The following is a 15,451-nucleotide window of genomic DNA, read 5'->3' on the forward strand; positions in this document are numbered from 1 at the left end:
AGTCCAAAGGACAGACACAGAGCATTACCTTGGATTGTCAGTGAAAGGCATACGGTTAAGGGGAGGGAAATTGTCTGGGATGCAAGGCCCTGCTCCTGGATTTGTAGGGAAGCGTTGGTTTGGTCCCATCATACCATTGATCATTGGCATTCTTGGAAACATGTGATTTCCTACAGGCATGATTTAAAAGGTGAACTGGATGCACAGATTTTCAAAAACAAATGCTATCTCTGACAACGACAACATACTTAATGATGTACCTGCATTGGGGTGAGGCATACTAGTGCCAGGTGTGGCAGGGAGGGGCCCTGGGCCCTGAGGGTGAGGCACCTGTGGTGGTGGAGGTGGTTGGCTCGTGCTGGGGCTAAGGACTGCAGTGAAGAGATCCTCCACATCTTTGCCCTCCAGCTCTGTAACAGAATGTAACAGTACATTGTTGGGTATGTACATGAAACCCATTAATGCAGCAGTGAAGGTTAGTAAAGTTAATGAACTGCAGTTAATTTCTCTCATATGCTGAAGAAATGCTGATGCCAAACACCATTCACACTGTTAAATGGTCTCCAAACAATGATCCATTACAAAATATTGACAAAAAAAATAATTTGACTGAATTAACAAAAAATTTATAGAAGAAAATAACACCCACATATATTAATAAATCTGTTGAATTTTTATTGAAAGATAAGTGGATAATTAATTCATTTGCCCTTGCCAGCTTTATAATTTTTCATTGACATGTAAAACATTAATAAACACAACACTGAACCATGGTCCCAGTGCTGTACAATCGCTGTATTGAATGTCACATTAATAAGTACAGGACAAGGTTAGTTTTGCAAAGAAGGATGAAATTACAAACCTGGAATTTTGTAAAGTTTGCTGAGTATTGATTCTGAAATGAAAGAATTACAGAAAACAGATCACTAGTCATCCTGCATTAAGTTTTAAAAAAGCACAATACAGTAAAAAACAACTAAGTGTGTATGAATGTCTGATCTCTCACACTGACCATCAGTGACCATCTTGTCAAGCTCTGGGCTAAGAATGCCGTCCAGGGGTTCCTCTGGGAGGGTTCGAGGAGTCCTACGGCCAGTCTGAGAATGGGGTGCAACTGGGGAACTGTCTGTCAGGGGCCCAATGTCCAGACCAGCTGTGGAAACACACACAGACATACAAAAACAAATCATGACACACATACACACAAAACTTAACAACCAACCAAAAAAATAAAATAATAATAACAAAAATAATCCCACCCAAGAACATGATCATAAATATAGACTTGGAGGAAAGAATATGTTTATTATCGTAACAGCCTGTGGAATGCAATCAAAACTCAATGGTATATGATTACAGCTCCTCAGGGTTCCTGTGTTGTTTAAAAGAAATGTTTTTGAACTGTGAAGAGACAGACAGGTCATACGAATTCTCAGTAAAGGTACACAAACATTTGAATATTCGGTTAGGAAAAAAAAACACTTACATTGGTCCTCATTGTACTGAACACCTACTCATTTCAAAACCAAATCAAATAATCTTGGTTACTATACCGCTAGCAGTTTAAAAGCACAACTATACCACAACTGGTCAAACTTGTCACTGCAAACAACTATTTTCCTTCTCGTCTATACTTTCAATTTCTTCCATAATCTGTTCAACACAAAACTTTTTATCAACATAAGGATGGTTGCAACCATTAGTTTGAACAAAATTATATCAGTCCATTAGTTTTTACAAAGAACAAAAGACATGTACTACAGTGCTTTTTGTTACACTTTTGTGATTTAGCCTTCATGGTCTTCAGGAAAGTGGAAAGACATACCAAGGCCTCTTGCTCTCTAAAATGTTTGGCTCTAGACTGCTAATTTGAATGCTCGGATAACCTTGTCTATTTTTTTTTTTACTATCCTGAACACATTTCTGATTGGGTGGCCATGACTTTGTTCTCTTTTTTTTAAATCTATAAATGTCACCACTGTCGAAGGCAATAGGAAGCTCACAAACAGACTGACACACCATAGACATTTGAGTGAACACTCCGCACTGGGTTAGGTAAGCGCTAAGCGGTAAATGAGCGTTAAAACAATCTGAAATGCTTGAGAAAAGCTAAGTGTGAAGCAAGTTCTATACATGCACATTCAAACAGACACACACTGCAAAAGAGGAAGAACGCATTAAAGCAAGGGATTAGTAGGCCATAGCACCCTTACCAAAAGGAGGAGGTGAGCTGTCAACCTGGAAGGGGCAAAAATCAAGACCTACAAGAACCCAAAACCAGATAAAATGAGTGAAAAAATAGTGAAGACAGAACAAGCACAACACGCTTCAGACAATGCAAACAAAAGATAAAACCAAAGATGAACAAAAAAATCTTGTTAAAGAATGTGACATTAAGAAAAATCATTACGTGGTGAAAGCAAAATAAACTTGCTATCTGAGGAAATTTCTGAACCGCGATGAAAAGATTTTGTAGACGCACGGCTCGGTGACCATTAATAAATTCTTGCCCTGTGACTGCCTGTGAGATGTATGACGCACCAGAGTCACTGCTTGGCTTTCCGAGCATTCCCAAGATGTCTGCATCAGTGTTCAGAACATCAGATAGATCAACTAATGGTTCCTCAGACGTCTCTGTAGATGGAGAAGAAAAGGAAAAACAAAAAAAGAAAGAAAACCAAACCGTCACAAATCATAACTGATGGTGATGTTGAACGGACATGAAAATATGATATGGAACTATGTGTTTGGATACCACATATAGAATTTGGTATTGAGTAAACAAGAGAGGAAACTGTATGTAAACAAATTGGAAATGTTTAAGATGGATGACTGGGTATCTTAAACATGGATTCATCCATGTTATGCTTATTCCTATCTTTGATTTTGGCCTGAAGCAAAATGATCCTCTCCAAAGCACAGCCAAATTAGTTTTATATACAGTTGTTTTCCATTAAGAATGTTTTATGCTCTTTATTAAACATAAATTCTAAAAAGAAATTTTACTTCTTCAAACTGTTAAAACTGATGACTGATATCTGGTTGTAGTATCAGTCATGACACCTGACAAAACAAAACAAAACAAAAAAACCTACTTTTGGATATGATTTGGTAGATCTCAAACACAAATCTACTCCGGTTTAGCAAACAACAATTTGAAATAACAAAACTAGCTTATTATTTCTCTACTACTGTTCAAAACAAAAATTCAAAAATGTTCACCAAAAGCTAAAGCTCAAGAGTCCCCATGCAGATTTTAAATTAGCTTCTTTGAGTGCTGTGTACACTGGTCTTTGCTAGTAAAATAGTTTAAGCCGTGCTGCCCTCCAATATACATTCAGGTGCGCCGAGGGTTTTTTGTAAACTGAGGAGCTAAAATATATATTTTTAAGAGATTTATTTGAGCGGGTTTAACAAGTGCAGGCATCTTAGCAATAATCACCCCAGTTATAATGGTATTATGCTTCTTCTTTACTGGCAGTGACTGTGCTCCATTCGGCTATGTGCTGCACAGTATCCAGTGCCAGTGCGGGAAATTTGCTTTAGTGCAGATGGCATTTGTGTGGCTGAAACTGTGCTTCTTGCCCTGATAGCATTACGTATACAATTAACAGGTAACAATCAATGTTCTGTTATAATACTTGCATAATAAACTTGTCAATCCATTGCTAGGGTGTATGAAATTTTCATTTATGGCAAACTTCTAATCCAGCACAATACCTTTTCCATTTGGAAGCAGCCTTGAAAAACCACTGTTACTATTCTGTTTTGAGATGCAGCCTTTTTTCTGTTTCACTCAGTTCATCACAGGGGGCATGTGTGATTTCAGCAAGTAAGCCATACAGAACGAGGGGGCAGGCGAGACAGAGCAAGTTAGCAGACAGAGCAGAAACTGAAACTTCACTTTATTTGGTGCTTATGGAGTTGAATTCTGTGTAATTCCATAGTGTAGGTGTAACATGAATGGAGCTGGAGCTGCAGCTGCACAAGTGAGTTTGTGAGCACCAGTGACCAGAGATTAACTTTTGAGACTTTGACTTTTATCTTACGTGAATGGATGAAATGCAATTTGAAAATGTGGTCAGAAGACCTTTGTCATACCCGTTTATTCCTGTATGGAAAGGCTTAATACTCTCATTGGGCAGAGACAAGGGAGAGATATAAACGGAATAAAAGTCATCATTATACGTCAAAACGAAAATAAAAGATACTCCTTTCCCTTGCATTATTTCTTTTCTAGCAATTTAGCTCTTTAAGCCATTTACAGTTGTTTGTCACACCATTATACTTATACAAAACCTTGCTTTGAATCACTGAATTACTACACCCCTTGTTGTGGAGAACTGAAGTGTATACGTACGTCCTGCTGTTGGTCTGGTGGAAAGGGACGTTGTGGAGGCACTGAGCAGAGGGTCTGATGAAGGGTCTAGGAAGCTGGCGGTGGGGTGCTTCCTCTCTACTTGGCTTTGCCCTTCTTCTAGCAAGCCTGATTCAGCCCCCTGCTGCCTGCTCTGCTTACTTTTGTCCAGTAGGGCCTTTCCAAAGAATGCCTCCTGAACATGACAACACAAAGCACTGTGTCAATTCTGTGTTCACACACTCCTTCAAGAACTGTCAGCTTACCTTTCTTAACATCATTCTAGGGAAACACTTCACCGCGTCACATAGTGATTATTCACTGCACACAGGCAAGGCCCAAGAGAACTGACCAAAGCGAAGGAGAGAAGCTCTGAAACAGTCATGCTGCTGCTGGCCTCACTTTTGTCAGCACCTTCCTCCCCCAACCACTTATACCCACAAGTCATCTGTTATCCTCAACAACATGCAACGGCAGCTCCCTGCTGCACAGAGACATTAAAAGCCCAATGTGTTGCTATTTAAATAATTAATGAAATGTGCTTCGGTGTGTTGGACCTTTAGGTTAGACTGAACATCCCCTTACTGTGGTGGGATAAAGCGCACCACTGACAGCTGCCGGTGGCTTAATGCACATCACATATCTATGTTTTGACCAACAAAAGTTGACACTGAGATGGTGGCTGGAGAGTTTGGGCTTTGAAGTCACCTCCAGTTAAGCTTTTGTATGTCAATTCACGACCCAAACAGAAGCCTTTAAAAGAGCACGATCAGAGACTAGTATCCTGTACAGTTAGTTCCTCTAGGCTGTTCCCCTTTCAAAAGCGCTCACAGAAGGGGCACCATGCACCAAAGTTCTGTAAGTGGTTTTGAGGCAATGTACTTTAGTTTCCCAACCTTCCCAAGGGTGAGATAAAACACATTTTATGAAGATATGGGATGACAAGACCAGACAAGCTGTGCACATGAATGGGCAACTTGCAAAACAATAAAACAAAAATAGATTTGCAATCGCCGTTTAAACTAATGCAATATTTCTCTTTAGCAACAAATATGCCTTTAAGAATATGCAATTTTTTAAAAATATGGTACCTGTGTTGACAAAACTAACTTTAACTGTATTTACTGTACATATTCATTCAGTAAAGCCTTGTTCAAACTGCCAGCCCATATCCAATTTTGGCACATCCAGACTGATTCTGGACAGTGAAAACATATGAAATTGCAAACCGAATCCAAACCAAATATGGAGGTGGTCTGAAATGCAATTCAAATGATTTTGGATCTCTACAAATGCATATTAGTCTGTGCATGGTGCTCAAGTCTGATCCCAAATATTTTTCTTGTGTCACCTGCAATGCAACACACAATGCTGTCATATGGAAGAGCACCAGATCACCCAAAACTGACAATACAGAAGAGATCATGAACACCCTGAAATAAATGTTCTACTCCGTGATTTAAGAACACATTTGTTTGGAAAGTGATGATAGATCTCCTTCCATCCATCCCACAAACATATGTAATTACTGATCTCCTTCGTAATTATTACAGCAAAGCTGCAGTGATGACTGTACACAAAATCTGATCTGAGAACTTGCAAAAGAAAAGAAAACATCTTAAAGATCTCACACAAATCAGATTTTTCTGTGGTCTCAACAAAGTCTTAAAGTGTCATCAAAAGTGACAGACCTGCAAGTAGGTGGGAAAAGCTTCCTCCAGTTTTGTTTTCTTCTTTCGGTAGCGCTTCTTTATTTTTTCTGGAACCTCTGGTCCAGGGGGCATCTCATCCACAGGGGTATCAGGCTGAGCCTCTGTCCACCCTAGAGCAAAGAAAAAATATATATACATAAATACAAACAGATCAGACAACATTCTACTGTAATACAGATTTGTGTATACATTACTGGAGTACAAACCCTCATCCTTTCCAGTGGGAATCTCTGACACAGAGCCAGAGGAATTCTTTCGGCAGAGGGATCGTTTGGCTTTGCCTGGACCTTGACCGGGACGGTTCCTCTGGCGGACCATGAAGCCACCAATGCCTTGAAAGGAGTAGGGATTAACTGATTAGCAATAGGCCAATACATCTACTTAGAAAGGATAAATAAAATAAAATATTCCATTATAATCATGGAGGTGATAGGATTTGAGACATACTAAGTTAAAGTGTATGGTTCTTTTAATTGACCAGTGCATAGAGAATAAAAGCTCAGATAAAAAAAGGATAGAGGCCTTTGTACATCAGAGGCCCTGAGATGGCAGTGCTTTGCTACAGCTACATTGTCGGGCATGTACTGCACCATTTTACGCTTCAGAGGAGCTGTCTCCTTCAATCAGGTGCCCTACCCGGCCGGTACGGTTTTCTCTTCCTCTTCTTGCCGCCGTCCGCCCCTTTGGAGTCGTCTTCTGCTGGCTCTCGCTCCAGGCTCGAGTCAGACTTTGCCTCACAATCCAAGAGCTCCGCCTCTGCAATAGGGAGAGAGCATTGATGATGAGTGACAGCCCTGCGGCAGAGAACACCCTAGCCAGGCCCCTCAGCACAGCACCAGGGTCATTTTTATGTGAACTCCATCCAGTGGCAGGACATTAGCCTGATTGAAATTAAGTTCACCAGATCCATTACTAAGGACCTTCATTTCCCTCTGGAAATGAAGGTCCTTTTCTTTTTCATACACTTAGTGGAAGAAATCTGATACAATATTGGTAAAAGACAAATTAATTTTATTACTTAGTAATTAGGTATCTTCCAATGCTGATCATCTGGATCATACTGGGGCTGATCATAGTACTATTGATTTTGGATTGATCGGTAATGATTAAATGAAGTATAGTCCAGTTCTTTTATTATTTACTGAAATGCACAGTGGAGCTTAAAAAACATGAATATAACATTGTGTTGTAGTCATAAAGCAAAGCAAAATAAACAACAGCTACCAGTTTCAACTAATAACATTCACAATGATGGAAAACGACAGCAGACCTACTGTAGTGAGCAAATTCACATTTAACTTTTTAGTCCATGTGGTAGATAAAGAAGTTTTCCAAATCTTTCCAAACCTTCCTACCACAATGCTTCCAGACTGAGACTTCAGCTAGCACAGAAATTAAACTAAAGTATAATGGACAATATGCACAAAATTCTTCGGGACTATTAAAGAGAATCTGCAAGCTACAGGTTGTTAATGCAATGTCAAACATATCAGAATTGGATATGTAATTTAAAATGTGAATTGCAGCTGTGTGATATTAAAAACAAGTCAAACTGGGAGAAACACATACACACAAAAAGCCAACACAGATAGTCCAAGTCACCCATTGTGCTTAAGGCCTCTAATGAGCAGTCTGAGATGAAAGAAGAAGCTTGTGTGAGGAAACAAGTACCTCTGTTGTCCTCCATGTCTTCATCACGAGAGTGCTCTGAGAGGGGGTCTACAGGAGCCTGAAGCACTGCCACACTATTCTGATTAATGATCTTCAGCTTCAGCTTGGGTTTGGGTTTCCTGCGCCGTGACGCTGTAGCAGACAAACTCTGGAGCTGGCAAAGCCCGGACTCTGTCAAGCAAACTCCATCCTGGGTGTAAGTCCTTGACAGATCTGACAGGACCAAAAACAATCATGTCTATGAGCATGTACTGTATAAACTCAAGTCATATTATTATCTTGTAAGAAGAAAACTTTTTATTCTCTTATTTATAGTCTGTCAATTTTGAAGCAATGAACTTACCCATTTCTTTAGACTTTGTGACAATCTGCGTCATAACCACAGGGTCAGTGGAGTCTCTGGCCTTGGTCACAACTGCAGCAGCACAAGACACAAAAAAATTTAATTCAAACAGCAGAAACATGGGAGCAAAAGTCACAGTTAAGTCTATGTACTCAGCAGTAGACAGCACACACACACAGCAGACACATAAAAATAAGAACAAGGAAGAAAATAAACATTTAGAAAAATGTGTTCCATCACTGTGATCTCACCTTTTGTGGACTTGAAAGCTCGGCACATTGTGCAGTCGAAACTACTCTCTGCAGCTTTTTCTACATCTTCTTCTGAATGAAGTCCCTGACAAGATGCATGGAACCATCTATGAAAAAAAAAAGAGAAGGTTTGGATATGTGCCATTTATGTTTAATAAAAAAAAATATATAAAAATTAGCAGGGAGAAATTCCCCTGAGCTGGCATGTTTTGTAGAAACACTGCACACCTGTCACACTGCCGGCACTGCAGAATAGTGGTGCCTTCACTGTAGTCCACCAAGCAGATTGGGCATGTTGCAAGGCTGGCGCAGGGGGCACACAGGGTGTAATTATTCTGCCATTCACACCTTAGGCCGGGAGTGGTGGCACCACACTGGGTACAGGACACACACCTGCAGGACACATGGAAGACAGAGGTCATTGTACCCAGGTTTCTTCAAAGAGGATAATGCAGATTAACTGTGCTGCAAAAATCCTGTCTACTTACTTCACCGTCCACTAGGGATGTTTCTAACAACTAATTTCCCTGACATTTAAAACAACATACAACTAGAAAAAAACTACTGGCTTTTTGTCTACAAGAAGACTGTCAAAAAATATACTGTGTTTATTATAAGGGCCATCTAAGATCATTAATCACATTTTTAAGTAACTTAACGTTATCATGGATGCTAATGTTTCACAAAGCAACGTTTGATGAGAAAGACATGACATTTCTGTGCAAATCATGTCAACACACAATTGAAATGTGTACCATAGCAGCTGAGATTAAACTTAAAGCTCCATAGACACAATACTAACCGGCATGTTTGCCACAGCGCTGCTTAGCACTGTCTAGCAGAATAATGGAGTCTGCTGTCCATTTTTTGTGTTTGATGGAGTATTTATTGCTCAATGTCTTAAAAGCGACAGTCCATAACCACTGCCCAGAAATAACCATACAGGCAAACATTTCACCAACGCAATGTTTGCCTAGCATAGCACGCACACACACACAAAAAAGAAAAATCTATCTATGCTCCTCAATTCGGCAACCTCAAATATGCACCAAGTATGTCACCCAAAGCACAAAGGTGACACCTATTGGACCAATGTGGTGCCCTGCATGCAGCTCTAGAAATTGCTCCTAATTTTCAATTACATTTTGGCTAATTGTCCGATTTGTTTCATCAGTTCCAACTGAATTCTTCTGGGGTGGGATTATCATAAAGTTACTCACCATTTGCACTTCCAGCTGTCTTTGGGCACATTCTGCAGTGGAGGGTCCAGGCAGTAGGTGTGATAGCTGATGTCACAGTCATCACACAGCAGCAAGCGACCAGGATCTGTGGCCTGGCCGCAGGCCTCGCACACTGTACACTCCAGGCATCGCCAGCCTTTACTCAGCACCACCTTAGTGATCTGTGAATGTTAATAATAAGACATTTATTTGTAGGGCTTTGTATGACAGAATGGTATTTTTGCTATGTACAAACTCGGCAGTAAATGTACCTTTATGCCAACACAGAATGGATGGTAGCACTGGCCACACTGAGCACAGGCCAAAAGACGGCCCTCTGCACCAAGGCCAAAACTCCCACACACCACACACATGTCCTAAAAGAAAACACAATCTCATGAGTTGCTCCATTTCTCGTTCAAAACATTTTATTCATCCCAAAAGGGCAATTCAGTTTGCCAGCCTTCCATTTCACTAAGGCAGTTCAGCTCCAACACTGAAATTCTAACGGTAGAGTTAAAACAGTCCTATTTTCCCAGTTAATATCATTTTATTTTTTTTATGCTGAAAAACAAAACAAAGACACCAGTCATCTGGTGTCAATTTCAGTGAGTCAGGAAGGGAAAAAATTCTCCACTGCTGAACTTCAAATCATCACCACCCAATCACATGGGTATATGCAATATATGTTTTTGTATATTCATTCAATGCCACTGGCGCTGTAAGTAGCTGACATTATATACGTGGTTACATGCCATCCTGAATATCGGAGAAAGGAAAATGCTAGGTCAGTAAGAATAATGCTGTCCTCTAGCCTCTGTTGGGTGAGACTTTCAAATCCTCTTTCAAACTCACATCCACAGCTGAGTGCTACACAGAACAGTCTTGAATACTGACCAGTTTCACTTGAGCCAGTCGGGGATTGCTGCCTTGATAACAACAACCTCAGCTGCATTGTTGAACTCCCTGACCATTTTTATGAATAGTTATTCTCTAATAATACAGGATTTTAGTTACTGGTGTCTCTAAAGTCTTGATGAATATGCAGCATTGGCCAACAGTCACGTATTTGTTCCAGAATTAAATTCAGCATAGAAACATTACTTTGAAGGCAGAAAGTAGAAAACAATAAAATTTCAATATGATACTGTGTTACATAACAAGTGCACTGGCTGCAGGCGGTTGGCATTATCTCCACAAGAATTAATGATCTCCAGTGGGAGAGGTCTTTAAGCACAGATTTAATTTCAGGCCATCTAAGTAAATGAAAAAAATCACAGATGAGGACTGAAAATTAAACACATTAGCACTACTCTTAAGAATTAAATAAAGACCTGTTTAAGCGTGAAACTGTCATTGCTGGAAAATATGACCACAGTGTTGTGCATGGCATTCTCTTCCTCCTCCTTGACTTGGTATGGTGTTTCTATTGTGGTGACCTGCATATCAGAACAAAACAAAACAAACATACAATAATACATAAGCATCATCATCATCATCATTAGAGCTGCACCTATAGCAATTTTTGTGGCTGATTATGATTTTCTGGCCAATACAAATTTTTGCCGATTCCAATTTTCTTTCTAAGAACTATAATTGACAGCATACACGACACCAAAAAAAAAAACATAAACTTTGGAATTTTCTCTAAAATAAAGTAACTAGAAAGAGCTACAAATAAAAATTAACTGAAAATGAGCACATACGTACTGCTCTCTTTCTTAAAGGAGCCACGCCACTCTGGTAACACTCTATTCTCCACTATGGAGAACAGCTGATCAAACAGGGTCATGGATTTCATAATTTTCCTCATAACTGCTTTGGTCTTTTCATCGCTCATACCAAGGAAAGACGGGAGAGGCTGCTGGCTTGTGACTGGCACTGAGCTTTAGCTAGCTTTAGCTTCAGCCATTTTTCCTCTGCTTAAGTCTTCTTCACTCACAATGAAGAACTTGTTTGGCTGCAAGTTACTGCCTGCACCACTGTGTGTGTGAAAACCAGCCAATTCTGGTCCATCGACGGTCAATCGGTGCATCTCTAAACATTATTTACTATAAAGACTTAGTCACTGGATAGTTAATATCAGCTATTTTTTTACATCATCTGGGTCATTATTTGGAGGTATTGAAGAAACGGTCGTAACGAAATATGCAGTCTGTACCTTACCATTTACCAACAGGACTAGTAAACAGTTCACTCTGTCATTTACATTAAAGCTGCTCACAATACATAAGCCACGTCTTCAGCCAGAGGGAAACAAACACTGCTTTGCATACAGTGCAATGTTTGCAAGTGATGTCAAGATCCAGCTGACAGCACATACCCCAGGATTGATGCTCGGACTTGCTCCATTCTTGCCTCTGGCCCTTCCACGTCCAGTTCTACCAGACAGACCAGCCCCTCTGGGTCTCCTCCTCCCTGGGAAACCTGAACCTCGACCCTGTGTAGGCAAGACAAAAATCAGAAAAAGTGCAGTCTAGGACCTAAGGTGTGAATATAGATACAACATTGGGGAAAACAGGGCCACTTCCCATCTTTTGCTGCAAATGTTTGTTTCTCTCTTGAATCGTTCCAATAGTAGTTTGTTCAGTGGACAAAGACTTAAAAAGTGGGCAAAATGAAATCTAATGTTTAGAAATGTGTAAGATCTGAATGCAAATGGTCAAAAGGAAGAAGAGTGAGATGTACACTACAGTTTCTGCCAGACAGATAGGAAGTGAGAGAGAAAGTTCTCTGAGCTGTTGTTCTAGCAGTTGCAAGTTCCACTACACCCTTAGCACAGTTCCAATGGGAGTCCTGCGCCTAATCAAGAGTGTCAAACTTAAGTGAAAATGAACCTTCCAGCACTTGCCCCAAAATCCCTTCCCATTTACCCCAAAATTGACACTGATCCCAAACCAAGGCCTCTCCTCATCCACTGTGCCTCCTGACAGACACAGAGTATGATGGTGTTTAACCTGGACTGGACCCCTGTGGCAGCACACAAATTAACCCTGACCCAGCTTTACTAAGAGTAATGTCTGTCCCCATGGCAACCAACTGCCTTGGACTTTTCACGAAATCAAACTCAAAGAAGAGAAAAAAGATACTGATGCACATTTAAATGACACACAAAAGAAAGGAGCACGACAGAGCTTTGATGACAAACAAGAAATGGGACAAATTCACTGGTTAAAACTGTTAAAATATTTGTGTGGACTGGAATGTCTTATTAAACAATACCCTTGATCTCTAAATTCAACAGCATAGCCAACAAAGCCCACTGTCAATATTGCTATTTCTTTCAATTGCACTTCGTAATTGTTAGCACAGTCACTGGTCTTTCAAAACTCCCCTTCTCACTCTGAGGTGGTGGTAATTGTTATTGTAGGCTATGATATACATCACAGTGACATTCAGAAACACTCAGGGAGTGCACGTCACTAGGGTAAACAGAGGGCTAACAGAGGGCAGCTGCTGCCCTGCTGTCTCTGGTGAGCCACAGTATTTACCACTCTGATGCTCCAGCCGGGGCTGCCAGAGGACTGCCTGGTCTTTGGGACGTCCCACCCCTCGGGCTGGTCTGGTGACCAGGACAAGGGGGAGCTCACACTGCTATGGGGGCTCCATGCACCCTAAGGTAAGGGAGGGCAGGTGAGAGAGTGAGAGAGAGGGAGGGAGGAGGGCGACAAAATGCAGCAACTTAAAAACAAAGCCAGCGAAGAAATAAAACATACCAAGAAAGATGTTAGGGAAATGTGGTGAGCTTTTAATGCTGCCATATAGGAACTACTCAATACACATCTGTCTAGACAGAGTTACAGTATTAGAAAGCATCTGAAGTGCAAAATATGAACAAGTCATTCTGTTACATTCTAAGTCAAAGCCAGTCTTTCAAGTTTTCATGCATATTAGCTTAAGAGGAATGTTTCTAATAGAGTGTTTGTCAAGGCAAAATGGGAGAGCACAACTGTGTTAGTTACTTATCACAGAGCATAATTTGCCAGGGCATCACGGCAGGAAAGAAGCCCTGCAACCTCTCACCATGACAACAGTTTATGTTTGGCGTGTTGACAAAACAAGGGGAATTGCGTCAGCACGACAGGACATGAATGCATCAGATAAAGCATGCAGGACTTCAGAGTGGGCAAAATTAAAAATTTTTGGAATAGATTTCCCTAGGTCTTATGTAACAAATTAGTTTGAGCGGTACAATGTTTATTTAAAAGATGAGATATATTTGAGGGGGGCGCAATTTGCAAACTAAATTAGTCTACCCTCATCAACATCATTCATAATATATTATAGCCATGGGTGTAATTCAATTTCTACTATTATTTGTCTCAGAGAGACTACATTCAGTCTCTCTATTATAAATCATGTTTTAACAATGCTGGAACACTAAGAGTAGTTTAAAAGTTTTTTTTAAATCACTTAGTTCACTAATGCAAATACCAACAGGAAGGATGGATTAATAGCTACATTTAAGTATCAGAGCACAACTTCCCCGCTATTACCCCATCCCATTAAGTTATTTTGTGAGACCAGTCTTGGGAGTCTTGTCAATTCAACCCACCTCTTTTAAATGGACTAAGAACTTTATTACATATTATGGTAACCCACTGGAGTAACGGTGCAATATGGATATAACTAGGACATAATCATGGCTATGTCTGCTGTAATTTGTGACTTGAAGAATGCTCATCCTCAATGGGACAATAAGGTGGAGCATGTTTGTAATGTGGACATGACATGAGGAGAGTGACTGGTATGAAAATGTCACTGAGCTGGAACAAAATACATAGTCATTAAAAAAAAAAAAAAATCCTACTAAACAATTAATATTTCAATTAAGTTTTGCATGAACATTGTGACTAATTGGTCATGTGGTGCACAAATGTGAAGAGGGCACAGGGAGTGCCTTCTTCACGTTTGTGAAGAGGGGACTCACCCAACAGAGGATAGACTTACATCCTGATCTTTGTAAAGCGCTTCAACTGACCTAATCTAACCAACTTAATCCTTGGTATGAGTACCAATTACTAGCCTACACTGCAGCAGTTTATTACTTGGGCTGGGATGATGAATAAGGCAGAAAGAGCCAGACAGTGCAACAAAGCAAAAAAAACAAAACAAAACACAAAAATACATGATATTGACATTCCTACCTGCTTCACTCGTGGTCTCCCAGGTGAAAACTTCCTCTTGGTGATTGCTGGCTTTCCCATTCCAATCTTAGGAGTAAGTGGTATAAGTGTGGTGGTAGGTATTATACTGCTGTGGTCACCTGTCGAAGGTAGGATCTGAGTCTGGGGTGGTTCTCTGATAGATATCCCTCGGCCCATAGACGAGGAGTGTGAAGGAGAGGAAACCATTTCAGCCAACTTTTCTACAGATGTCTTCAGCGGTTTCTCCTCTGAGGACAGGCTGGGAAGTGACAGATTAGGCTTGCTCTCTGGTGTAGTGTACATCTCCTCTGATGCACTAGAGGCTGAGGGCTTAGCAATGTCTGCCAGGTTCCTGTGAAAAATTCCCTCGCTCCTCTCCTTGAGATGTTCTTTTGGAGCAGTTTCCAGGAAAGAAGCCCTGACTACATCCATACTCAAAGGCTGGGGTAGTGAGATCTCCATTGGTTGGTCCATGAAAGGTACTGATGCAGTACTTGGTTCTTTGGTGGTAGTGATGATGGCCTTAAAATCCTTTGTGCTAGGGTTGGCTGTGCCCTCTTCAGGGCAGGCCTCTGTCTTTGCTGGTTTGATTTGTAATGTGGTATCCTGTGTCTGTAGTGACTCCATTGAGAGCTTGGCTGGAAAAGACTCAGACTCCTGGCTTGGAGTCGCTGAAAACACAGGACTCTCTGCAGATGTATGCTGGGCTTTTGCTGCTGGTTTTGTTTCTGAAGGAGGAAATACACAGTG

The 15,451-nt window shown here is 40.6% G+C and overlaps 1 protein-coding gene across 8 annotated transcripts in view; it reads right to left on the minus strand.

Moving 5' to 3' along the window:
* The window catches only part of kmt2cb (lysine (K)-specific methyltransferase 2Cb), a 63,420-nt gene that overhangs the window by 22,468 nt on the left and 25,501 nt on the right, over nucleotides 1–15,451 (minus strand). For 6 of the 8 annotated variants that reach the window (XM_046409620.1, XM_046409623.1, XM_046409622.1 and 3 more), the window contains exons 14-33: nucleotides 14,702–15,429; nucleotides 13,046–13,168; nucleotides 11,878–11,994; nucleotides 10,889–10,993; nucleotides 9,827–9,931; nucleotides 9,555–9,736; nucleotides 8,563–8,727; nucleotides 8,335–8,441; nucleotides 8,084–8,155; nucleotides 7,741–7,953; nucleotides 6,706–6,825; nucleotides 6,276–6,401; nucleotides 6,049–6,179; nucleotides 4,361–4,553; nucleotides 2,542–2,634; nucleotides 2,214–2,261; nucleotides 1,013–1,153; nucleotides 863–895; nucleotides 261–410; nucleotides 29–170 (exon numbers count right to left, since the gene is read on the minus strand). In XM_046409620.1, the coding sequence (XP_046265576.1) occupies nucleotides 29–170; nucleotides 261–410; nucleotides 863–895; nucleotides 1,013–1,153; nucleotides 2,214–2,261; nucleotides 2,542–2,634; nucleotides 4,361–4,553; nucleotides 6,049–6,179; nucleotides 6,276–6,401; nucleotides 6,706–6,825; nucleotides 7,741–7,953; nucleotides 8,084–8,155; nucleotides 8,335–8,441; nucleotides 8,563–8,727; nucleotides 9,555–9,736; nucleotides 9,827–9,931; nucleotides 10,889–10,993; nucleotides 11,878–11,994; nucleotides 13,046–13,168; nucleotides 14,702–15,429 (3,094 nt within the window). The remainder of the gene's footprint in view (nucleotides 1–28; nucleotides 171–260; nucleotides 411–862; nucleotides 896–1,012; nucleotides 1,154–2,213; nucleotides 2,262–2,541; nucleotides 2,635–4,360; nucleotides 4,554–6,048; nucleotides 6,180–6,275; nucleotides 6,402–6,705; nucleotides 6,826–7,740; nucleotides 7,954–8,083; nucleotides 8,156–8,334; nucleotides 8,442–8,562; nucleotides 8,728–9,554; nucleotides 9,737–9,826; nucleotides 9,932–10,888; nucleotides 10,994–11,877; nucleotides 11,995–13,045; nucleotides 13,169–14,701; nucleotides 15,430–15,451) is intronic. The other 2 variants (XM_046409621.1, XM_046409624.1) reach the window with 2 other exon arrangements.

Source organism: Scatophagus argus, chromosome 13 (assembly GCF_020382885.2).
Source record: "Scatophagus argus isolate fScaArg1 chromosome 13, fScaArg1.pri, whole genome shotgun sequence".
Lineage (NCBI taxonomy): Eukaryota > Metazoa > Chordata > Actinopteri > Scatophagidae > Scatophagus > Scatophagus argus.